Here is an 18,538-nt window from a genome sequence, read left to right as displayed (position 1 = left end):
GGAATTTGCACAATATTTAAATTTCAGTCTTTGTCCTAAGAATAGGAAGCACAAAATGGAGTGTGTGTGGGCATGGCTATATTTAGACATATGTAAATGGAATATTAATCAATCTATGTTTATTTATTTTTTGATTTAATAATGAGGGTCCAACTGAAAATATGGTATGAATTTATGGGGTAGGAGTTCATAAGTTTCTTACATCTTCCTACTCCTTTTCGAACATGTTATGATTGTACAAAAATATGTCTGTTGCAGTCTTTGTAAATGGGTACACAACTGGTTTGCTTTCAACCAATGGTTGAGTTTCTTTTTAAAGAATTAAAATCTGATTAATTGTGATGAATCAATTGTTGAATTCATCATGATTAATTGCTGTTAATTTGATTAAGTTAATCTGATTAATCCGAGTAATTATTAATCACAATTAATATGGTTTATTGTGAGCAATTGGATCAGTCGTGATGAATCGATTGTTGAACTAATCAATTTCTAGTTGATTAATTCAATTAGAAATTAGTAATCAAATAATCGTTAAGTAGTGCATCCTGACTAAGACATGCAATTTGCCACAACAGCACAATCAGAGCAGTAGTTAACCTGAAACGATAGAAAAAATATATACAAATATAATCATGATTAATCGGATTGATCATGTTTAATCGGATTATTTGTTTCGGCTCTGATTGACCTCAGTGTTTCCCGGCTGACAGGTGTGACGGCTGTGGCGCCGTTTTCCACGCGGAGTGTCGACAGAAAGCCCAGCCGTGTCCCCGCTGCGTCCGCAGAGAGCTCCACCACAAGCGGCCGTCGTCCTTCTGGTCGCCCGACGACGACAGCCCCGGCTGCTTTCACCTGCCGTACCAAGACACCTGAGGTCCGCCGCCGCGAGCGCAGAGGCCAGGAGCAAACGTGCCGGCATGCAGCCGCCACACAGGACAAAGGGCCTGTGTGTGTTTTTTTTTTTTTGTTGTTTGTTTGTTTTTTTTATTTTTATTCCTGCATCTGCAGGTTGGAGCTTGCTGCAGCTTTTTTGACCACAGGACGGATGCAGCCGCGGAGCTTCCTGCGTCGTTCTGTACGGAAGGAGAAAAGAACCGAATGCTGCATAAGGCTCTACTGGCCCGAGTTCTCGTCACTCTCTAGTCACATCTTCTACTCCCCATCTTCACTTACCTCCTGCTCCGTGTTGAACACAACAAATCGCAGCCGATGACACTGGGAAGTGGAAGCGCAGAAACCTGGCTGCTTGTCGTAACCTCTTAGAGACGAAACTGTTAGTCAGCACACAGGACGACGAAGCAAAGCACAAAATCTGCTGCTTTTCTTTTCCCGTCATGAGGAGCCTGCTGATGCTTTTTTGATTAATTTATTTTTCATCCTAGATTAAAAATAACACAGGAAAATGGATTAATCTATTGTGGATTAAAAAGAGAAACAAAATATATCTGCTCTTAAGGGCTATAAGCCTTCCAAGAATGTTGTTGCACTCTAAATTACGCAGAGAATTAGCCTTTAGAAATCACATTGTGGGGGAGTTGTGTCTGTCTTGAAGCAATACCCCGGTGCGTTTAGGTATCATGAAGGTACCTGGCAGTAATATTCCTGAAAAAGTATGAAATATGGTGTAGAAAAAAAATCTTCTTTTTTTTTTTTTTTTTTTTACATTGATTTCTACTTGGCAATAGTTTATCTTTTGATTTGCCACATTGGAACTTGCGTTTCTGTCAAATTTTGAATTCATTTTATTTTAAATATCCCATTTTCCTTTGTGAATTATTAACAGGATCCCACAGATAAACACAACTCATTCAGAAATGCAGATTTTGTCCTTACGGCCACTAGGCTGCTCGATCAAGGTTCAAAACTGGTCCTATGGGACCTTTAACTGGGTACGGTTTAGAAACCACAATAATCATTAAAACCTCTTTGTTTTTTTAATTTCTACAAATAAAGACATTCAACTTTAACAAGTCTAAGTTGGTCAAGTTGCCAAAAAACGGAGCAAAATTACCTTTAGCACACTGTGTTTTGTGCACAAATGTCCAGAATGTCATTAAAGCTGCAGGAAAAATAAGGAGATGTTTGGCCAAGAACAGAATTTATCTAGAAATCTTGTTTTCACAACAAAAAAAACATTTACACTTTTGGCAGAAAAAGCACAGTCTACATTTCATCTCAGATGGTTTGTTTCTAATATTACATTTCAACTTAGACATTCAGTGACTAGAAAGTTGTGGCTGATTCCTTAACTTTAGTTTTCATTCAAAATGTTTCTTCCAACCGTTAATTAGCGTGGTTAGCTGAGCTAACCACGCTAACCCTTGATTAGCGTGGTTAGCTGAGCTAGCTTCACCATAAAGCACGAGCTTTTGTATGTAGATCATAGTAAATGACGATCCCTACCTTCACTCTGAGCCAAAATGCTATCAACATTTCTGACTCCATGACAAATAGAGGAATTTTGCGGTAACATATTCATCCTTCCTGTTATCTGCTGAAAGTATCGCTCTCTCTCGCAGCCTGAATTGAAAGCAGATGTGTGTCGACTTGTTTTTGAAAAGGGCAGTTTGCTTTTCAATAGCCAAGTTAGCAACCTGGAGTCAGTGATTGGGGGGGAAAAATAAATACATTTTCATATTTTTTAAGTCAGCATTGATTGATCTGAAAATTATTTGAGTCTGATCTCCAGCTGATTTGTCGGTCCACAATCTACACCTACTTTTTAATAAGTCAAAGTTTAAAACGCTGTGTTCAAAAACAATGTTCAGAAAATGTCCCGATGATTTCTGGCTGAACTGAAACTTCGTTAAAAGTGACCGGAGAGCGGAATTGAATTATTTCCTAATTCAAATAATTAACATCAAACTTCTAAAATGTGCCTATTAGATCTCTTAAACCTGCAAAGCAACTTAAATGAATTTCTAAATTTATAGACTTTGAGTATTAAATTGCTCGACTAAATCTCATTTGAAAACCTTTTTTTTTTTTTTTTGACAACAAATTTTGATGAATCTGCGACGTTAAACCAGTAAAAAAAAATGGATTGATTCTTTATTCAGGAAGAGGTCTGCGTATTTAAATAAAAACAAATTAAGGAACTTTTTTGGGGGGGGGATTTTTTTAAGGAGAAGATGGGAGAAAACAACCATAATGTTTATATAAATTAATTAAATGATTAATAATTGTCACACATGCAGGTGACAGTAACCAGATTTGTACTTCGTTGGATTTTCTTTCCTTTTGAGACAACCAACCTTTCTTGAATCGTCCTGATTTATTACCTAGATTTTTAACAAAATATTCTTTTCACTCCCTTTCCTCCTGTTAATGTAAAAGCACAACGACTTGATTATAAAATTCACTGGCTGCGCGTTTTGTCCCGACTAGAAGATAAAAGGTCGATAATTTACTGGAGCTCCTCTCATGGCTGCCTCTGCCTTCCCTCTTCCTCCGCTGTGATTCTACTTCCTGTTGCGCTTCGCTCATGCGTCGCCTCTCAGACCTGACAGCAGCTTTAGCTTTTAGCATCTCTATGTAACCTGGACGGCCTTTTATTGTCCACCTTTTCCTTTTTTCACATAACCCAGCAGCTGTGACTCGTGCGGTTTTGACCCGGATTTTGGTGAAAACTCGAGCGGTTTACGTCCAGATTTATTTTTAACACCGCATTTCTTTCGGTTGATTAATTCCTTGACTATGGGAAGACATTATTTTGACCACCAAGCTCCGGTCAGAGAGGCAGAAACAATGTTGGATTTTTATTGCAGTAACAATTTCTGTGAATCCACAACTTGTAGGAAGAGTTGGCTGGACTTCTGCTGCTCTCAGGCTGAAACACATAAAAACTGAGCTGCTGCTGCTACTGAGACTTTAGTGCCGATCCCTCTGCCGTGGTTTCGTCTTGTTTCATTTGATCCATAGCAGCTTGTCAGCTCGAAGCTCGCTGATGTGAAAATCCTTTTTTTTTTGTGGGACGCTGCGCATTTTGTATCTTTGAGGTTTTTGTCACTTCCGACCCGGCTTGCTTTGTTCCGACTCTGGCAACCAATATTAGGGTCATTTTTTATGATTCCAGTGAAAAATCATTACCTGACAGAAGTCACTTTGTTGATTTAGTTTGGTCAGGAATTCATAATGGGCCTTATTTTATTAGTCATTTGACCCAAATGGGGATCGGAAGAGGGGATAGTGGGTAGTACAAGATTTTATAAACACACAAATAGATTTATTGATTAATGATTAATAAACTGCTGCCCTGAAGGTTTGGGATGTAGACTTGAAATTGCGGGTTGCCAGGTGCAAAATGGAAGAAGCTAGGGACAAAATGGCCGACATGCTTATTTTTCCTCAAGGTTGATGCTTTTTCTTTTTGGTTTATTTGTTGTTTTGTCTTTGAAATTAAAGTGTTTGATTGTTCCTCGCTGAATGTTCATCCTACAAAAGTAAAAATCTTCTTTTTTTTCTTTTTTTTTTTTGACTACGTTGTTCCTTTAAGTTGTGTTGATCATTAGTGCTTGGCAGCCTGACAGGTTTCAGGGAAGCTCATTGTGTGTCTGTGTATTTACACCAATTGAATGCAGCATCAAAACTAACGCCATCAGCACCAAACTCTAGTTTTACTTCTGGTCGGAGCTCATTGTTCCCAACATTATGGACATTATCATCAGTATTGCAGCGACATGTGTTCAGAGGACGTTCGCGTTGCATTTAAATCACCACGTTTCAGTTTTATCCAGAACAAACAGGCTTTCTTTAAATGACCAGGGTGTGTGTGTTTTTTTTGTTTTTGTGGTTTTTTTCCCCCCAGGTTTTTAGATAGTTCATTTGTAGCACTGTAAAAAAAAAAAAAAAAAAGCACACACAATGTTGCAAACTAATCCTGTGTTATTTCCCAGGACGGTAGAGCTGAAGGATCTGCAGGCCTCCACACTAAAGTTGTGCATCAGATCACTTTATAAGTTATTTCATTTGTATTTGTTGGCACATTTTTTGTGCTTTTCTTGCCATTTTTTTATTTTTCTTTCTTGCGTTTGCGTGATAGTCTGTCCAACCGGAAATTGTATTTTATTTCAATGTTTATGGCTAAAGCCTAGATTGTTTTCAGTTTGCAGCTGAAGATGTCTCAGGCGCATCGTTACAAAAGATATAACAGTATTTCAGGAAAGTAGACCGACTGAACCTCTGAACTTTTTTTTTAGGTGATTATTGTTTTTGTTTTGTTTAGTTTTTGCAGCCAAACTCTTATGCAAGCACAAGGAGTTGTTTTTCGATCAAAGCAGCTCGTCCTCATGTCTGGTTCTGTGTGAATTGACCCACTGATGCCAATAAAAACAAACTTATTAATAGCAACTGATTTTTCTCTCTTTTAATCCTGATTTGTCGCTTTAGCTTCTGAGATCCCAATACGTTGTTGGTATATTTTTGATAATAATAAGTGAGTTAACGGCATTGCTATTTAGATAATCTGACTGTATTTAAGGAAGTGGCCTCAAAGACTTCAGATTCGCGAATAACAAGGTCAAATCTTCAGTGATACAGCTGAATACAAAGGTCAAGTTTAGAAACAAGTAAAATGTCCTATTTAGAATCAAAATGTCTGTCTCTGATGCTAACAACTGAGAAAGGTAAGTTTTATGCGTTTATTTTCTTTATTTGCTTATTTGTGTCAAACATTGGTGCAATCTTTCTATGATGATGCAACTAAAATCACAATGTTTTCCCATGAAAGTTGGACCATTTTCAGGCCAAGATTTGCCTTAGAAAAATTTCTGCATGAAAAACACAACAAACAAACGTGTAATGTATATTGATTTAGTGGCTTCTCAGTTGTAGTCAGAAAACACGTACTGGTAATACCACTTACGGCCACTAGGGGCTGGCGTTCAAAGGCCAATTCAAACACCGTCAGTGACTCGCGAAACATTAAACAGTCTGTTTCTTCTTCTACCATTCATTATACAATAAAATTAGGACACATAGAAGTCACAGTGTGAGTTAATAGAGTGCAACAATTAAGAACCGAGTTTCAATGAGATAGTTAAAATTCCTCTATTGTAGCTGTTGATTAAACTCACAATGGAAAAAAAAAATCAGCATTAAGATATAATAGTTTAAAAAGAAAACTCAGCTATGCCTCTATTCCAACAGGAAAAACACAACTCAGGCTTTTTTAATAATCAAAGTGAGCAGAAACTATTGATTGTTGACCTATACAATGAATAACAATGAATACATTTTTTCCTCTGGAATAAATATGATCGACAGGAATCCATTGACCTCAGCAGCTGTTCAAAGCGGCATTTAGAGACAGAGTTGCCTTTGATTAGCACTAAATGGATCACTGATCGACAAATTTGGTGCGTATTGATGATTTTTGATTATGGCACTTCTTGACAAAATGTAATGTTTACAGCTAGTTTCACACTTGGTGACTGTATAATGTGAAGCCCTTTAAACGGCCTTGTTGCTGAATTTAAACAATGACTGTGGCAAACCCGGCTGAACGAGGATTCAAGTCATAACACACACGCTCTGAACTCACTCTGACTGGGCTTTATTGCTGATTTTGATAGTATTGTATTAGACAGTGAGGGACCATTTTACCTCAAAAACGTTATGTCAGAAGCAGGAACAAATGGGCATTTATAAGGACTGGAGCCAGAAGGTGATGCTGGATAGTTGGGTCAGAGGCTAAACCAAAGCTGAAGGTTTTTAGGGCCGTTCCCAGTGGTCAGTATCTGGTCCAAGGAAGGAAATGTTCCTTGGCAGCCAAGGCTCATTCCCAGTTCTGATAGAAAGAATACACTTCACTATTGGTTGCAGTTGGAGCTGAGAAACATTAAGGATGTCCATGGTGAGTCTGTCCACTGCCAAAACCACCAACAAACAATTACGGTTGGTTGTGTTTGTGTGTCATTTACCTGAGGAACACGAGGTACCGCTATGGGGAGAGGGCAAATCAGGTGGAAACGGTGTGACTGTTTGTCCGTCTGAAGCGTTTTGTCAGATTACAGGTATGCTGTGATGGAAAAAAAAGCCTTCGCTGATGACGGTGGCTTCTTGCAGCAGAATAAGACCAGAGCAGCAAGGATGTGGAGCATAAGTTTAAGTTGGTGACTTTCCCTCTAAATTTCCCTGATCTTAATCCAATCAACCATCTGTGGAATGTGTTGGATAAACATACCCAAACCATTGAGACCCTGCATCGGTACTTCCAGAACTTTAAGGATCTGCTGCTAGCGTGTTGGCGCTAGCCACTACATCCCGACTAACAGACCCGGAAGGAGTCCATGCCTTGATGGATCACGACTGCTTTGGCAGCAAAAGAGGCACCAACACACTATTAGACACGTGAGCATGATGCTATGCACTTTTGTAGATGCAGAAATGTAAACGCCATTAGTTCTTTAACCGGAAACAGTCCAACATGTGTATATTAAAAGACAGGATGCGATTTAAATGCCCTCGTCTGTGAAGTCCGGACTCCAAGGTCACTGTTTGCTCACGTTTGCCTGCCTTCTTATGAGCTCATCTGGCTCAGCTGAGGGCGGAAACATACATCTACGTATATATGTGGGTGTGTGTGAGTGTTCCCAAGGGAGTCTGGACATTTTCTGAGAGAGTGGCGGGCTCGGGAGGCCGAACTGTTCGCCTTTTATGTACGTCGGGCAGCAGCCGCAAATTGAAGCTGAGTGTCGACCGCGCTTAATTGTCATCGCCAATTAGTGCATTGTGGGCCGGCCACAATGGATCAACTGTAGCGAGCAGAGCGAAGTCCTTTGTGCTTCTCCAGTGGCCTGCAAGCCAGTCAAGACTCATTTGAGGGGCCCGGTCGACGGCAGAGCAGAAATGCCACCCTAAATGAAAACAAAAGACAGTTTAAGGAGGAAAAAGGGGGATGAAGGGAGGAAAACGAAGGCTTTGGGGGCGGGGGTGGATGGATGTGGACAGCGGTTACAGAGGAGGGAAGAACGAGGCCAACACACACACACACACACACGCACACACACAATTTACCCCCTCGCGACATTTTAGTGAGCTTCTGCACAAAAGCTGGCAGGGCCCCAGTGACCTGGTTATTCAGGAGCTTCATCGGCCACATTGAGGCTTTCAGCAGGTTGAAGGCAGAGCAGACTGGTTTCAGCCTTTGCTACAATCTTTTATTTATTTTTAAAGTACAAATCCACTATTTCATCTGCTTTTACTTTGAATAACCAAAAACTCGCTATGAAGGGCATCTCAGGCCGTCACCAGAGACTCGACGTCTGTTTTGTTTGCTTCACTCAAACAAGTTCCAGGTCTCTGCATGTCGCCGACATGAGTGTGGGAGGGGGAGACAAAACCCACTCGGCACATTGGAGCTCAGCTCTGATGTTCAGATTGCTGGTAAAGAAACAGCCTGAAGGTGTGTTCAGGTCACACAGGGTGTGACCGAAATCCACAACGTGGGGCTTATATTTGTATTCAGCTGAGTCTTTGTCTGAAACAAAGTCTGTGACTTTGTTGACTACAGCTGCTACATGCCTTGGAGTTCGCCGCTACCACCTCACCACTCGTAATACAGTTTGTTTTGTTTTTTTCTTCTGACTCACTGTTCACTGCAAAAACATAAAATCTCATCAAGTATTTTTGGTCTAGAATCTAGTATTAATATCTTAGTACATTTGAAATAAGACAAATCTAACTTAACAGTAACTTTTTAGCAAGATATAGAGGCAGATTGTTTCACTTGTACCAAAACATATTTCCATGCTATAAGTTACCTTGGGGAAGTCCTTTTTCATCAATATAAAGGAGTTATTTATTTAAAACAAGCACTTATTTCTTGCTGCAAAGCTACTTTTGAGTTAGTTTATCTTATGTCAGGTGTGCTAAGACATTTGCACTAGAAACTGGACCAAATTTACTCGGTAAGATTTTGTGTTTTTGCAGTATGCTTTGATAAAATAGTGGGATCAGTGGGATTTAGGTCTGATTCCAACATGTTTTAATCTTCCATGTAGCTCTGGCTGTATGTCTAGGGTTGTTGTCTTCTCGTCTCCAGACTCTCAACAGGCTCTCCGCCTAGATTTCTTTAGCTTTCCTGTTGAAGAAAAGCGTTCACAAGCCCGTGAAGTGTTGGCCTCACCTGACCACGTCGCCTTGAATGTGACTTTTCATGGGTTTATTTCAGCAAGTGTTTAATTCTTGACACTTTTCCATTAGGACCAGATTTGTGAAAAGACTGTTGTCATGCATCTTAGATTCCCCTGTAGCTTTACTATATCCTTTCCACTTTCAGATGACGAATTAAAGACTTTAAGTCGTTCAAGGTTTAGGATATTGCTTTAAATATTTTTGCATGAAACTTCTCCACTGACCTTGCCTGGTGTTTTCTCATTGGTCTTCATGATGTTTCTTCTCTAAACAAAACCTGACTCACCCTGGGATTAAATTGGTGGAATTTACTTTTTATGTTTTTATTTCTTAAACAAATATTTTAAAGCCTTCTAAGTGACTGTTGTCAGCGCAGAATATAAGGATGTGTTAGAAATAATCAAGACTGAAAAAAGCAGAACGATCGATTCTCTTGGCTTAAATGTTTTAAATTAAATGTGAAGGATTGAAATAAAATAGGGTTTAGCTCAGATGTAGCAAGTGGAGACGTGCGTGTACGATAGAGCTGAAACAATTAATCATCATAAAGTGATCATTAGCTAATTTCATAATTGTTAACTGGGGTGTGCAGAGTCTTTAAAAAAAAGGCAATTTCCTGAAAGAACAACACAGTCAGAGCAGTAATTAAGCCAAACCTGTACAAAAAATAAATACATTTTGCACCTAAGATAAAAAATATATATATTCTTTTTCTGTAAATCTGTTCTACTCAGAACTCAAGTCACCTGTACCGTAGTTTTATCTCCATCTTGTTAAATTCTGTAAAGAAAATCTCACATTAAGCACATTTTGCCATCAAATTACAAATCAGTTAATGCAAAAAGGTATCATCAGATCAGTCGTATGCTGTACTGACGCTATGTCAAGCAGAAATGTCTGAGCTTTTCACATGTTGATGTTAGAAGTATTGTTTTAGCTGCAGATGCGTCCTTTGCTACAAGAGATCCACTGTTCACTGCAGGAATGCCATTCTGTTGTGTTTTAGGCAATAAAATGTTCGCATCTAATGAGATCTTACAGAAAAAAATCTGCAGAACATGACAATGTTTTAATCTGATCAACCGTCTGAACGATTGATAGATTAATCAATAACTGCTGCTCCCTCTCCCGTTTTAGTCAAACAAACGTGGCACTTGAGAGAATCCCTACATTGTAATCACACGTATGTTCACACACATCCTTGTCTGTACTGATGTGTGTGTGTGTTTGTGGGGACCATTTTCCTGACATATACTACAAGGGAAAAAGCTGTTTTTGGGTCAGGGGTCAGATTTAGGACTAAGGTGTGAATTGAGTTTTGGTTAGGGTTAGGTATGTAATGGTTAGGGTTAGGATAAGGGTTGGGGTTTAGGCTGTAGAAATGAATGGAAGTCGGGGTTTAAACACAAAACTCTCCATCGTTTACGTTCATCTGTCAGACTGACCTGAGCAAAGGTAGATCAGGTGTAGCCTCCTCCTAGCTCAGGGGTCTCAGACTCGCGGCCCGCGGGCCAACTGCGGCCCTCGGGACGATAGTTTGTGGCCCCCACCTTAATATGAAAGTGTAATGTTAGTGTGGCCCGCGAGCAGTGATGTCAGTAACGCGTTAATTTGTAATGCGTTACTGACGTCGGACCACTTTTTTCAGTAACGAGTAATCTAACGTGTTGCTATTTCAAATCCAGTAGTCAGACTACAGTTACTTATCAAAATCATTTTTGCGTTACTATCTTCTTTTGTTATTTAATCGTATTTCCTCTACGCGTCTTGTCGAGTGACCGACGTCTCTATGCGACGGAAATGTAAACAATGGAGGGAGATGAGCATTTTGTTGGTGGAAAAACTGGAACTATTTTGAGATTCTGCCGCCAAGTCCGATTATTATAAGCGGCTTTGGGCTTCATTTTTTAAAGTCGCTTGCCGATTTAATGAGTGGCGGGTTGCGCCTTTTTGGGCTCGTTTTTGAACGTGAAGTTGCTCATTTGGGCTTGGAAATAAGCAGAGACTCATAATAAATCCCAGAATTTGTTCGTCATTAAGGTAGTTTTACTCAGTCTCTCCCTGTTCATCATTTCTCAGATGATCCGTCCCGCTGTGTCTTTGTTAACGGCAAGTTACTGTATTACCTCTGAATGACATCGAGCTTCGCGTTGCGCTCCAGAAAACTACAAACATCGAGACTAATATGAACAGCGCAATAAACAACCCACTCTCACTCCCAACTCGTCATATATTGACGCATGGGACTTCCGTCCTCGTCACATATTGACGCGAGGGGTACCCCTTTCACGTCGATATGTGACGCGAAGGGTTTTACCTGATGCCTTACCGTAATTTTTGCCCTAAACCTAACCAATTTTTGGGTTTTGAAGTGTCGGCAGTGTTTGCGAGGACCATTCGCGTAAATAATCCATGTAAAACATGCGACCTTCAAAAATCGTCAAAATCGTCAAAATTTTACGGTGAAGGAACCTGCCCAAGTGGCATGGTCAGACGGCGTCCCAACTCGTCAATATATGACGAGTCGGGTGTGAGAATGTGTTGCAGTAAACGTGAAAACAGCCACGAATGAACGTGTCCGTAGTTTCCAATAATTATAATGGCAACTTAATTCTAATTATTAATACTAAGATAAGTGTCGCAAATCTGTGCAGCCATCTGAGCTGTGAGCTGCAGGAGGAGCTCTGTGCGCAGTGACACCAAATGCAGGGCCGTAACGCAGAACCTGGAGGCTGGGGGGGAGGGAAGGGGGGGGCTTTAAAATCCTTCTTAGAGTTTTCCAGACAACAGTGGACCACACAAATCACTCAGGTTTTTTATTTTTCTACAATCTCCTCTTCAGTTCAACCTTATCAGTGGAGACACATTGTTGATGTTACCATTATAAAATAGCTGACAATTAAGTATTGACAAAGCTCAATGTGATTTTCCCAGGAGGCAGAGCGTTGTTGTTAGCAGCTGCTGAAAGTAACTAAAAAGTTACTTTTAATGTAACTTAGTTACTTTCCAAATCAAGTAGTCAGTAATCTAACTAAGTTACTTTTTCAAGGAGTAATCAGTAGTCCGATTAAAGTTACTTTTTCAAAGTAACTATACCAACACTGCCCGCGAGTTTGATATGATTGGCACTTTTCAGTGTTGTGTGCGGAGCTGAACTAACTTACCAATCACAGTGCTTCAAATGGAGCTCATTGACCCGCAGTGCCACTCTGAACTCAAAGCCAAGTTCAGGGAGGTGAGTGGAAAAGCAGACAAGCTTGGGCAATTTTTGAGAGAATTGCCACCCAGCTTCCCTGAGCTTTCCCAAATGTTCAAGCGGACCATGTGTCTTTTTGGGAGCACATACTTGTGCGAAAAGCTCTTCTCTACCTTGAACTTCAATAAGTCCAAGTACAGGTCCAGACTTACTGACGAGCATCTTCAAGCTCTACTTAGGGTCTCAACTGCCTCCTCCCTTAAGCCAAATGTGGCTCAGCTATGCGAGAGGAAGCGCTGTTTATAAACAGTTTATAAACTGTTATATTCATAACAGTTTATGTTCAATGTTCCATTCATGTTCAGAAAGTTAAAGGTTAAAGAACTGTTAATACAGCCATTTGAATCTGAATTATAATAATTACATTTATCTAGTCTTCTATAGCTGCTGTGTTATTATTATATTTTATTTATTTATTACTGATTAATTTTTTTCTTATGAATTGTTAATTTATTTATTTTTTCATCTTATTTTGTGTTTAAAAAATAAAAATAAAGACATTTGATAACATTGGAATGTTTTTGTGAGAGCTTTTCTTGTGGAAAACCCGATGCGGCCCAGCCTCACCCAGACTCTACCTCCATCGGCCCCCAGGGAAATTGAGTTTGAGACCCCTGTCCTAGCTGATACGCTGAACACACACACCCTCACTACTCAAACACACACACACGCAAACACACCTTTGGAGACCTTTGTCCCCAAGAGAGCGTTGTGACCTTTGTCTCATGCGGCGGTGAGAGACGCAGAGAGCAGAGGTTTGGTTACTGAGTGCCACAGATTTAGTTTTCTTTCAGTTTGCCTTGTAGAGAATCGCAGATAAATCCTCTGTAATCTGTTAGAAAACAGAGGATTGTATGAGAACAGACTCATTTGTTTCCTGTTGGTTTATTTAGACCAAATGGAGACGAAATAGGACAATATTTCAAATGTGTTTCTTTAAAAAAGTGGGAGATTTTTGTCTTTGCCCTGATTTCTGTACATGTTTTCTGCGATTGTACATTATCTTTGTAATGAAGCTGGATCCCTGATCAGCAAATGCTTCATTTTTTCCCCTTTCTTTTCTTATAAAACATGATTGACTGGCAAGTATCTGAGTTTCTTGTCTTATCTTAAATCAATGCAACTTTGTAACGTCTAATAAAAATACCAAAGCATTCTTCAAGGACCAGTAAAGTCAAACAACTGCTTCATCTATTTAAAAAATAAATTAATAACTGGTTTAACCTGAGTGAAGAGCTGTAGATGTGAGTTCTTATGTTTTGTAGAGTTTCAAAAGTATCTTTTGCTCTTTTAAAAGGTGAACTCTAATGGTACTCTAACAATATATTAATTATGATTGCAACACAAAGTTTGTGTGTTGCAGTTGGTTTTGCTTTTCTAACGGGAAATTGCAAAAAAACAAAAAAACAACGACATTAAAAGACCTTTGAGCAGCTTAAAGAAGAATGATGTGGTTACAAGACAATAAGGACTGTGTATTAAATATTTATCATAGACATAACAACCCTAAACACATCTCTGTATGGTCAATTTATAAAATCCCATTTTGCAAAAATAGAAAATAAAATAAAATTAAAAGATTTTGAATTATAGTCTCTAGATGTGCACAGTTGGTCACATATAGGAATAATGTATAGGAATAATGGTTTATTCAAATTATCCTTTTGATTTTACCAATATGCTTTTTTTTTCTGATTGGGAGCATTTTGGAGTCCCGATTTGAACCTGAGGGCTCTCAAGATTAGGGTGATGATAAGGAGACCTTCCAGCTTTAAAGATTTACCTCCACAGATAAACTGAACAAAATACCAGTGGCATCATAGCAAAACATGTTTCCCATTTGAATTTAAATGTTATCGTCCTGGTCTATGAGTGACTTTGGGGCCTAATTGCACATTAGGTAGCAGGAGTTTCTCAAATATAACATATAGCATCTATTTACTGACTTCAAAGCACCATGCTAACGCATCTAGCACAGCAATGATTGACAGGGGTGAACTGGCTAGTAACATATTTCCTCAAAGTGTGACTACCATCTATGTGCTACAACTAAGAAAACTTTCCTGGTTCAGGAAACTCGTGTTTCAGACCAAATAGTTTGGCAAAGTCTGCATTAGAATACATTTAAAAAATAATGCCACTTTCTTCTGTCAGAAAACAAGATATGCAGGGCCAAACTACAAATAATAGCGTCCTTTTCCGTCTATGTTTGTGAAGGTGTCAGACACTCTCGTCAGGTACCTTTAGGCTCCTCTGGGAACTCTGACCTCCTATAGCAGAAAGTTTTATAATATGCTCTCTGATGTGTTCACGGACCGCTAGGTATTTGAAATATGATTTAAGCCTCAGAGCAAGTGGTTGCGGACATCATTCTTTTCTAACGATACAAAAAGAGGAACATTCAGGATTTTTGTGGGATGAAAAGCTGAAAGCACAACATATAAACGCCGCTAAAAATATTGGCACAGAAGATATATTTTTGTTAAACTGCTGATTCTGTCATTAGCAAGTTCTATAAGCTAATGGGTTTTTTTTATATCTGAAAAATAAACTTACGTGATTTTTTGCAAATAAATTAGTCCTGCCATCTTTTATTCTCACAGAACTGATTAATATAGCTACACATCAACTTTAAAAAAAAAAGAGAAAAAAAATTGCTGTTTCAAATATTAATATGTAAAAAATGCTGATTAATTTCAGTTTAAAGCAATTAGGTCGACTGAATAGTGTTTACTTATCTGACATAATGTCAACAAGTTATTTTATGTCGATCAGTCAGATTTACAGAACGTCGTTCATACATTTGAATGCAACACGGAGTGCAGTGCAAAAGTTAAAAATGGACAAGGCATGCAGACAGCGATCGATACTGACACCACATAAAAACTAAAGCTAAGTCCAACTAGACTAAAACATCAAGTGACATTCAGAGGCGGGGGTGCGCTCCAAGCCGAGTTTTGACATTTCCGACAGCCGTGAACGCAGCAGAGCCTGTGTTTGATGAGAAGGTGCCGCAGCTTCAGACGGACTTCACTTCGTCCTCGGGCGCAGGGAGCGCAGCAATCCGCGCGTGGCCACAAACCCAACGGCACAGGATAAGTTTTTGCCCCGAGGGACTCTTCTGCTGCTGCTGCTCATTTCTGCTCTGGCTGTTTTCACTCAGAAGAATCAGAAACTTCACTTTTCAGAAGTTGTTCAAGTCGCGGGGCGGATTAAATCCATCGAGGGAAACGCATCAAGTGGATTTTACTCACCTGTTTCCTCGTGGCACAGAAAGAGGAGACTTCTGGATATTTATATTGCTCACATTTACCAGCTATTCAGTCTGTCTTACCATCCTTTTCTTTATTTTATTTTATTCAGTTTTATTTTTTAAAACTGCAGCACTGATGATGCGACTCTTTCTGGCATACAGGACATGTTTGGAGGACGTGCAGAGGGTTGAAATGCTACAGGGTCGTTAAATTTATTGGAACGTGACTGCCGGATATGAACTTTCTCCGTAATGATTGCAGGAGCGCTGGTGAATGATTGACAGCGTGCTGGCACAACTGGTTTTCCCATCAGATATCCATTTTACCCTTTAACAGGCTGGTTTGTGTCTTTTCTCTCAGAACAGAACTTTCTTCTGTTGACTCTTCTAAAACATAAAGTTTCAGCCATAAACTTGGGTAAAATGAGCCTTTCTTTATTTCAGTTGGTATAAAGACTCTGCCATACCCGGATAACAGACTTACTTCATCCATGGCATCAACAGTGAGACTCATGCCGTACAGCCTGATGCTGTACCTGCTTTTCGTTTTCTGGTCTCTCGGTTTCACATCAGGAGCCTCCAAGGTCTTGGTTTGTGAGCCCATTACAGTGCCCATGTGTAAGGGCATTGGTTACAACTTGACATACATGCCCAATATATTCAATCACGACACCCAGGAGGAAGTGGGGCTAGAGGTGCACCAGTTCTGGCCCCTGGTCCGCATCCGCTGCTCCCCAGACCTGCTGTTCTTCCTCTGCAGCATGTACACTCCAATCTGCTTGCCGGACTACAGGAAGCCGCTACCTCCCTGCCGCTCCGTGTGCGAGCGGGCCAAGCGAGGCTGCTCCCCCCTCATGAGCCAATATGGCTTCGAGTGGCCTGAGAGGATGAGCTGCGAGCAGCTGCCCCAGCTCGGCGACGAGACCCTGTGCATGGACCAGAACAGCAACGAGACCACCACTCTGGCCCCTTCGTTCCCAAAGTCCACCCCCAAAGTCAGAACCAGACCTCCCAGCCCACCGCAGTGTGACAGGGAGTGCCGTTGCAGAGACCCCCTGGTTCCCATCAAGCGGGAGTCCCACGCTCTCTACGGCAGAGTCCAGACCGGCCCTTTGCCCAACTGCGCCCAGCCCTGCCACCTGCCCTACTTCTCGGCGGACGAACGCGCCTTCACCAGCTTCTGGGTCGGACTCTGGTCCGTGCTGTGTTTCATGTCCACGCTGACCACCGTGGCCACTTTCCTCATTGACATGAAGCGGTTCAAGTACCCAGAGAGGCCCATCATCTTCCTGGCTGCCTGCTACCTCTTCGTCTCCTTGGGCTTCATCATACGTCTGGTTGCAGGTCATGAGCGAGTGGCTTGTGGCTACAGCGGCCTCGGCGGAAGCCAGCTGCACATCCTGTATGACGCTTCCGGCCCTGCTCTCTGCACCCTAGTCTTCCTGCTGGTGTACTTCTTCGGGATGGCCAGCTCCATCTGGTGGGTGGTGTTGTCCTTCACGTGGTTTCTCGCGGCGGGAATGAAGTGGGGTAGCGAGGCCATTGCTGGATACTCGCAGTACTTCCACCTGGCTGCATGGCTCATCCCGAGTATCAAGTCGATCGTGGTCCTCGCTCTCAGTTCCGTGGACGGGGACCCTGTGGCTGGAATCTGCTACGTCGGGAACCAGAGCCTGGAGAATCTGAGGGGGTTTGTGCTGGCCCCTCTTGTGGTCTACCTCTTCACAGGCTCGCTGTTCTTACTAGCTGGGTTTGTCTCTTTGTTCCGCATCAGGAGCATCATCAAACAAGGTGGCACCAAGACGGACAAACTGGAGCGACTGATGATCCGAATTGGGCTTTTCACAGTGCTGTACACGGTCCCCGCCACCATCGTGGTGGCATGCCTGGTCTACGAGCAGCACTACCGACCCGGCTGGGAACGAGCCCTGGCCTGCTCCTGCCTGTCGGAGCGCCAGCGCTCGGGCCCGGACTACGCCATCTTTATGCTCAAGTACTTCATGTGCTTGGTGGTTGGCATCACATCCGGAGTTTGGATTTGGTCGGGAAAAACTCTGGAGTCCTGGAGGAGATTCGTGGCCAGATGCTGCCCCTGCTGGCCACAGAAGGTCACTGCACCGCCTTCCATGTACAGCGAAGCCTTAACGGGACACACTCGAACAGGGTTGTCATCGGGGATCTATCAGAAAGCCCCTCCGTCCCATATATGAACTGTGTGGCAACACGAAACATTTTAGAGAACCTGTGATTGTGGACAAGAAACCAGAACTATAAGTTTGTGTCATTTTACCCTAAATATGAACTATAAACAGTAAATACTAAACGAAAAGATTCAGAGCGTAAAAAAGGTTTTTTTATATATATATAAGCATACAGTATGGAAATAATAGTTAAAGCAAAACATACGTTTGAGACTCTGAATCTCGACAAAATCTCTATAAGTGATTTTATATTTTTGCACTGCAGCTGAGACACTTGACCAAATCTGACTCTCACTTAAAACAAGCAATCCTCCCCTGAGGTAATCGGATATTCCTGAGCACTGGAAAAATAAAAATATATATTTATTGTTGTACATACTGCAAATATTTGTTGTAAAGAAAAGAAAAAACAACGTAATGTTTCTGTAAAAAAAGAAAAAAAAAAAGAAAGCAACAACATACTGCCAAGCTATGTATAAGAGACCACGGAAACAAATAATTGTCCATAAATGTGATGTTGTAGCTCGATGTTTGAGTGGTGTTGCTCCGTGTGAATCCAAACTAAATATGCTCTTGGAAATTTATTACTGTGACTAGGAACTTCCCTTGTTTCGTCTGTATAGTGCGCTCTAACATGACCACTTTAGTTCTGTGAACTCATTAAAGTGTCTTTGTGCCAGTTCTGTCTGT

At 41.0% G+C, this 18,538-nt stretch overlaps 2 protein-coding genes across 7 annotated transcripts in view; both read left to right on the top strand.

The window, feature by feature from the left end:
• The window catches only part of plekhm3 (pleckstrin homology domain containing, family M, member 3), a 40,105-nt gene extending 37,978 nt beyond the window's left edge, over positions 1-2,127 (top strand). For 4 of the 5 annotated variants that reach the window (XM_044132897.1, XM_044132895.1, XM_044132896.1 and 1 more), the window contains one exon: positions 714-2,127. In XM_044132897.1, the coding sequence (XP_043988832.1) occupies positions 714-876 (163 nt within the window). In that variant the 3' untranslated portion in view covers positions 877-2,127. The remainder of the gene's footprint in view (positions 1-713) is intronic. The other variant, XM_044132899.1, reaches the window with a different exon arrangement.
• Positions 2,128-15,086: 12,959 nt separating this feature from the next.
• On the top strand, positions 15,087-18,527 carry fzd5 (frizzled class receptor 5). Of its 2 annotated transcripts, XM_044132893.1 has the most exons (2): positions 15,087-17,337; positions 17,422-18,527. In XM_044132893.1, exons 1-2 carry the CDS (start codon positions 16,139-16,141, stop codon positions 17,855-17,857), a joined length of 1,635 nt encoding a protein of 544 aa, XP_043988828.1. In that variant the 5' UTR covers positions 15,087-16,138; the 3' UTR covers positions 17,858-18,527. The 2 variants fall into 2 exon arrangements, with proteins under 2 accessions (XP_043988828.1, XP_043988827.1); XM_044132892.1 differs by having other exon boundaries at positions 15,093-18,527.
• Positions 18,528-18,538: the final 11 nt, after the last annotated feature.

Source organism: Gambusia affinis, linkage group LG11 (genome assembly GCF_019740435.1).
Source record: "Gambusia affinis linkage group LG11, SWU_Gaff_1.0, whole genome shotgun sequence".
Lineage (NCBI taxonomy): Eukaryota > Metazoa > Chordata > Actinopteri > Cyprinodontiformes > Poeciliidae > Gambusia > Gambusia affinis.
Note: the sequence above shows the minus strand (reverse complement) of the source record. Positions and strands in the feature narration are given on the sequence as shown.

Bases quoted from the DNA above. Each gene is read 5' to 3' on its own strand.
- fzd5 (XM_044132892.1), top strand. From the start codon at position 16,139: ATGGCATCAACAGTGAGACTCATGCCGTACAGCCTGATGCTGTACCTG.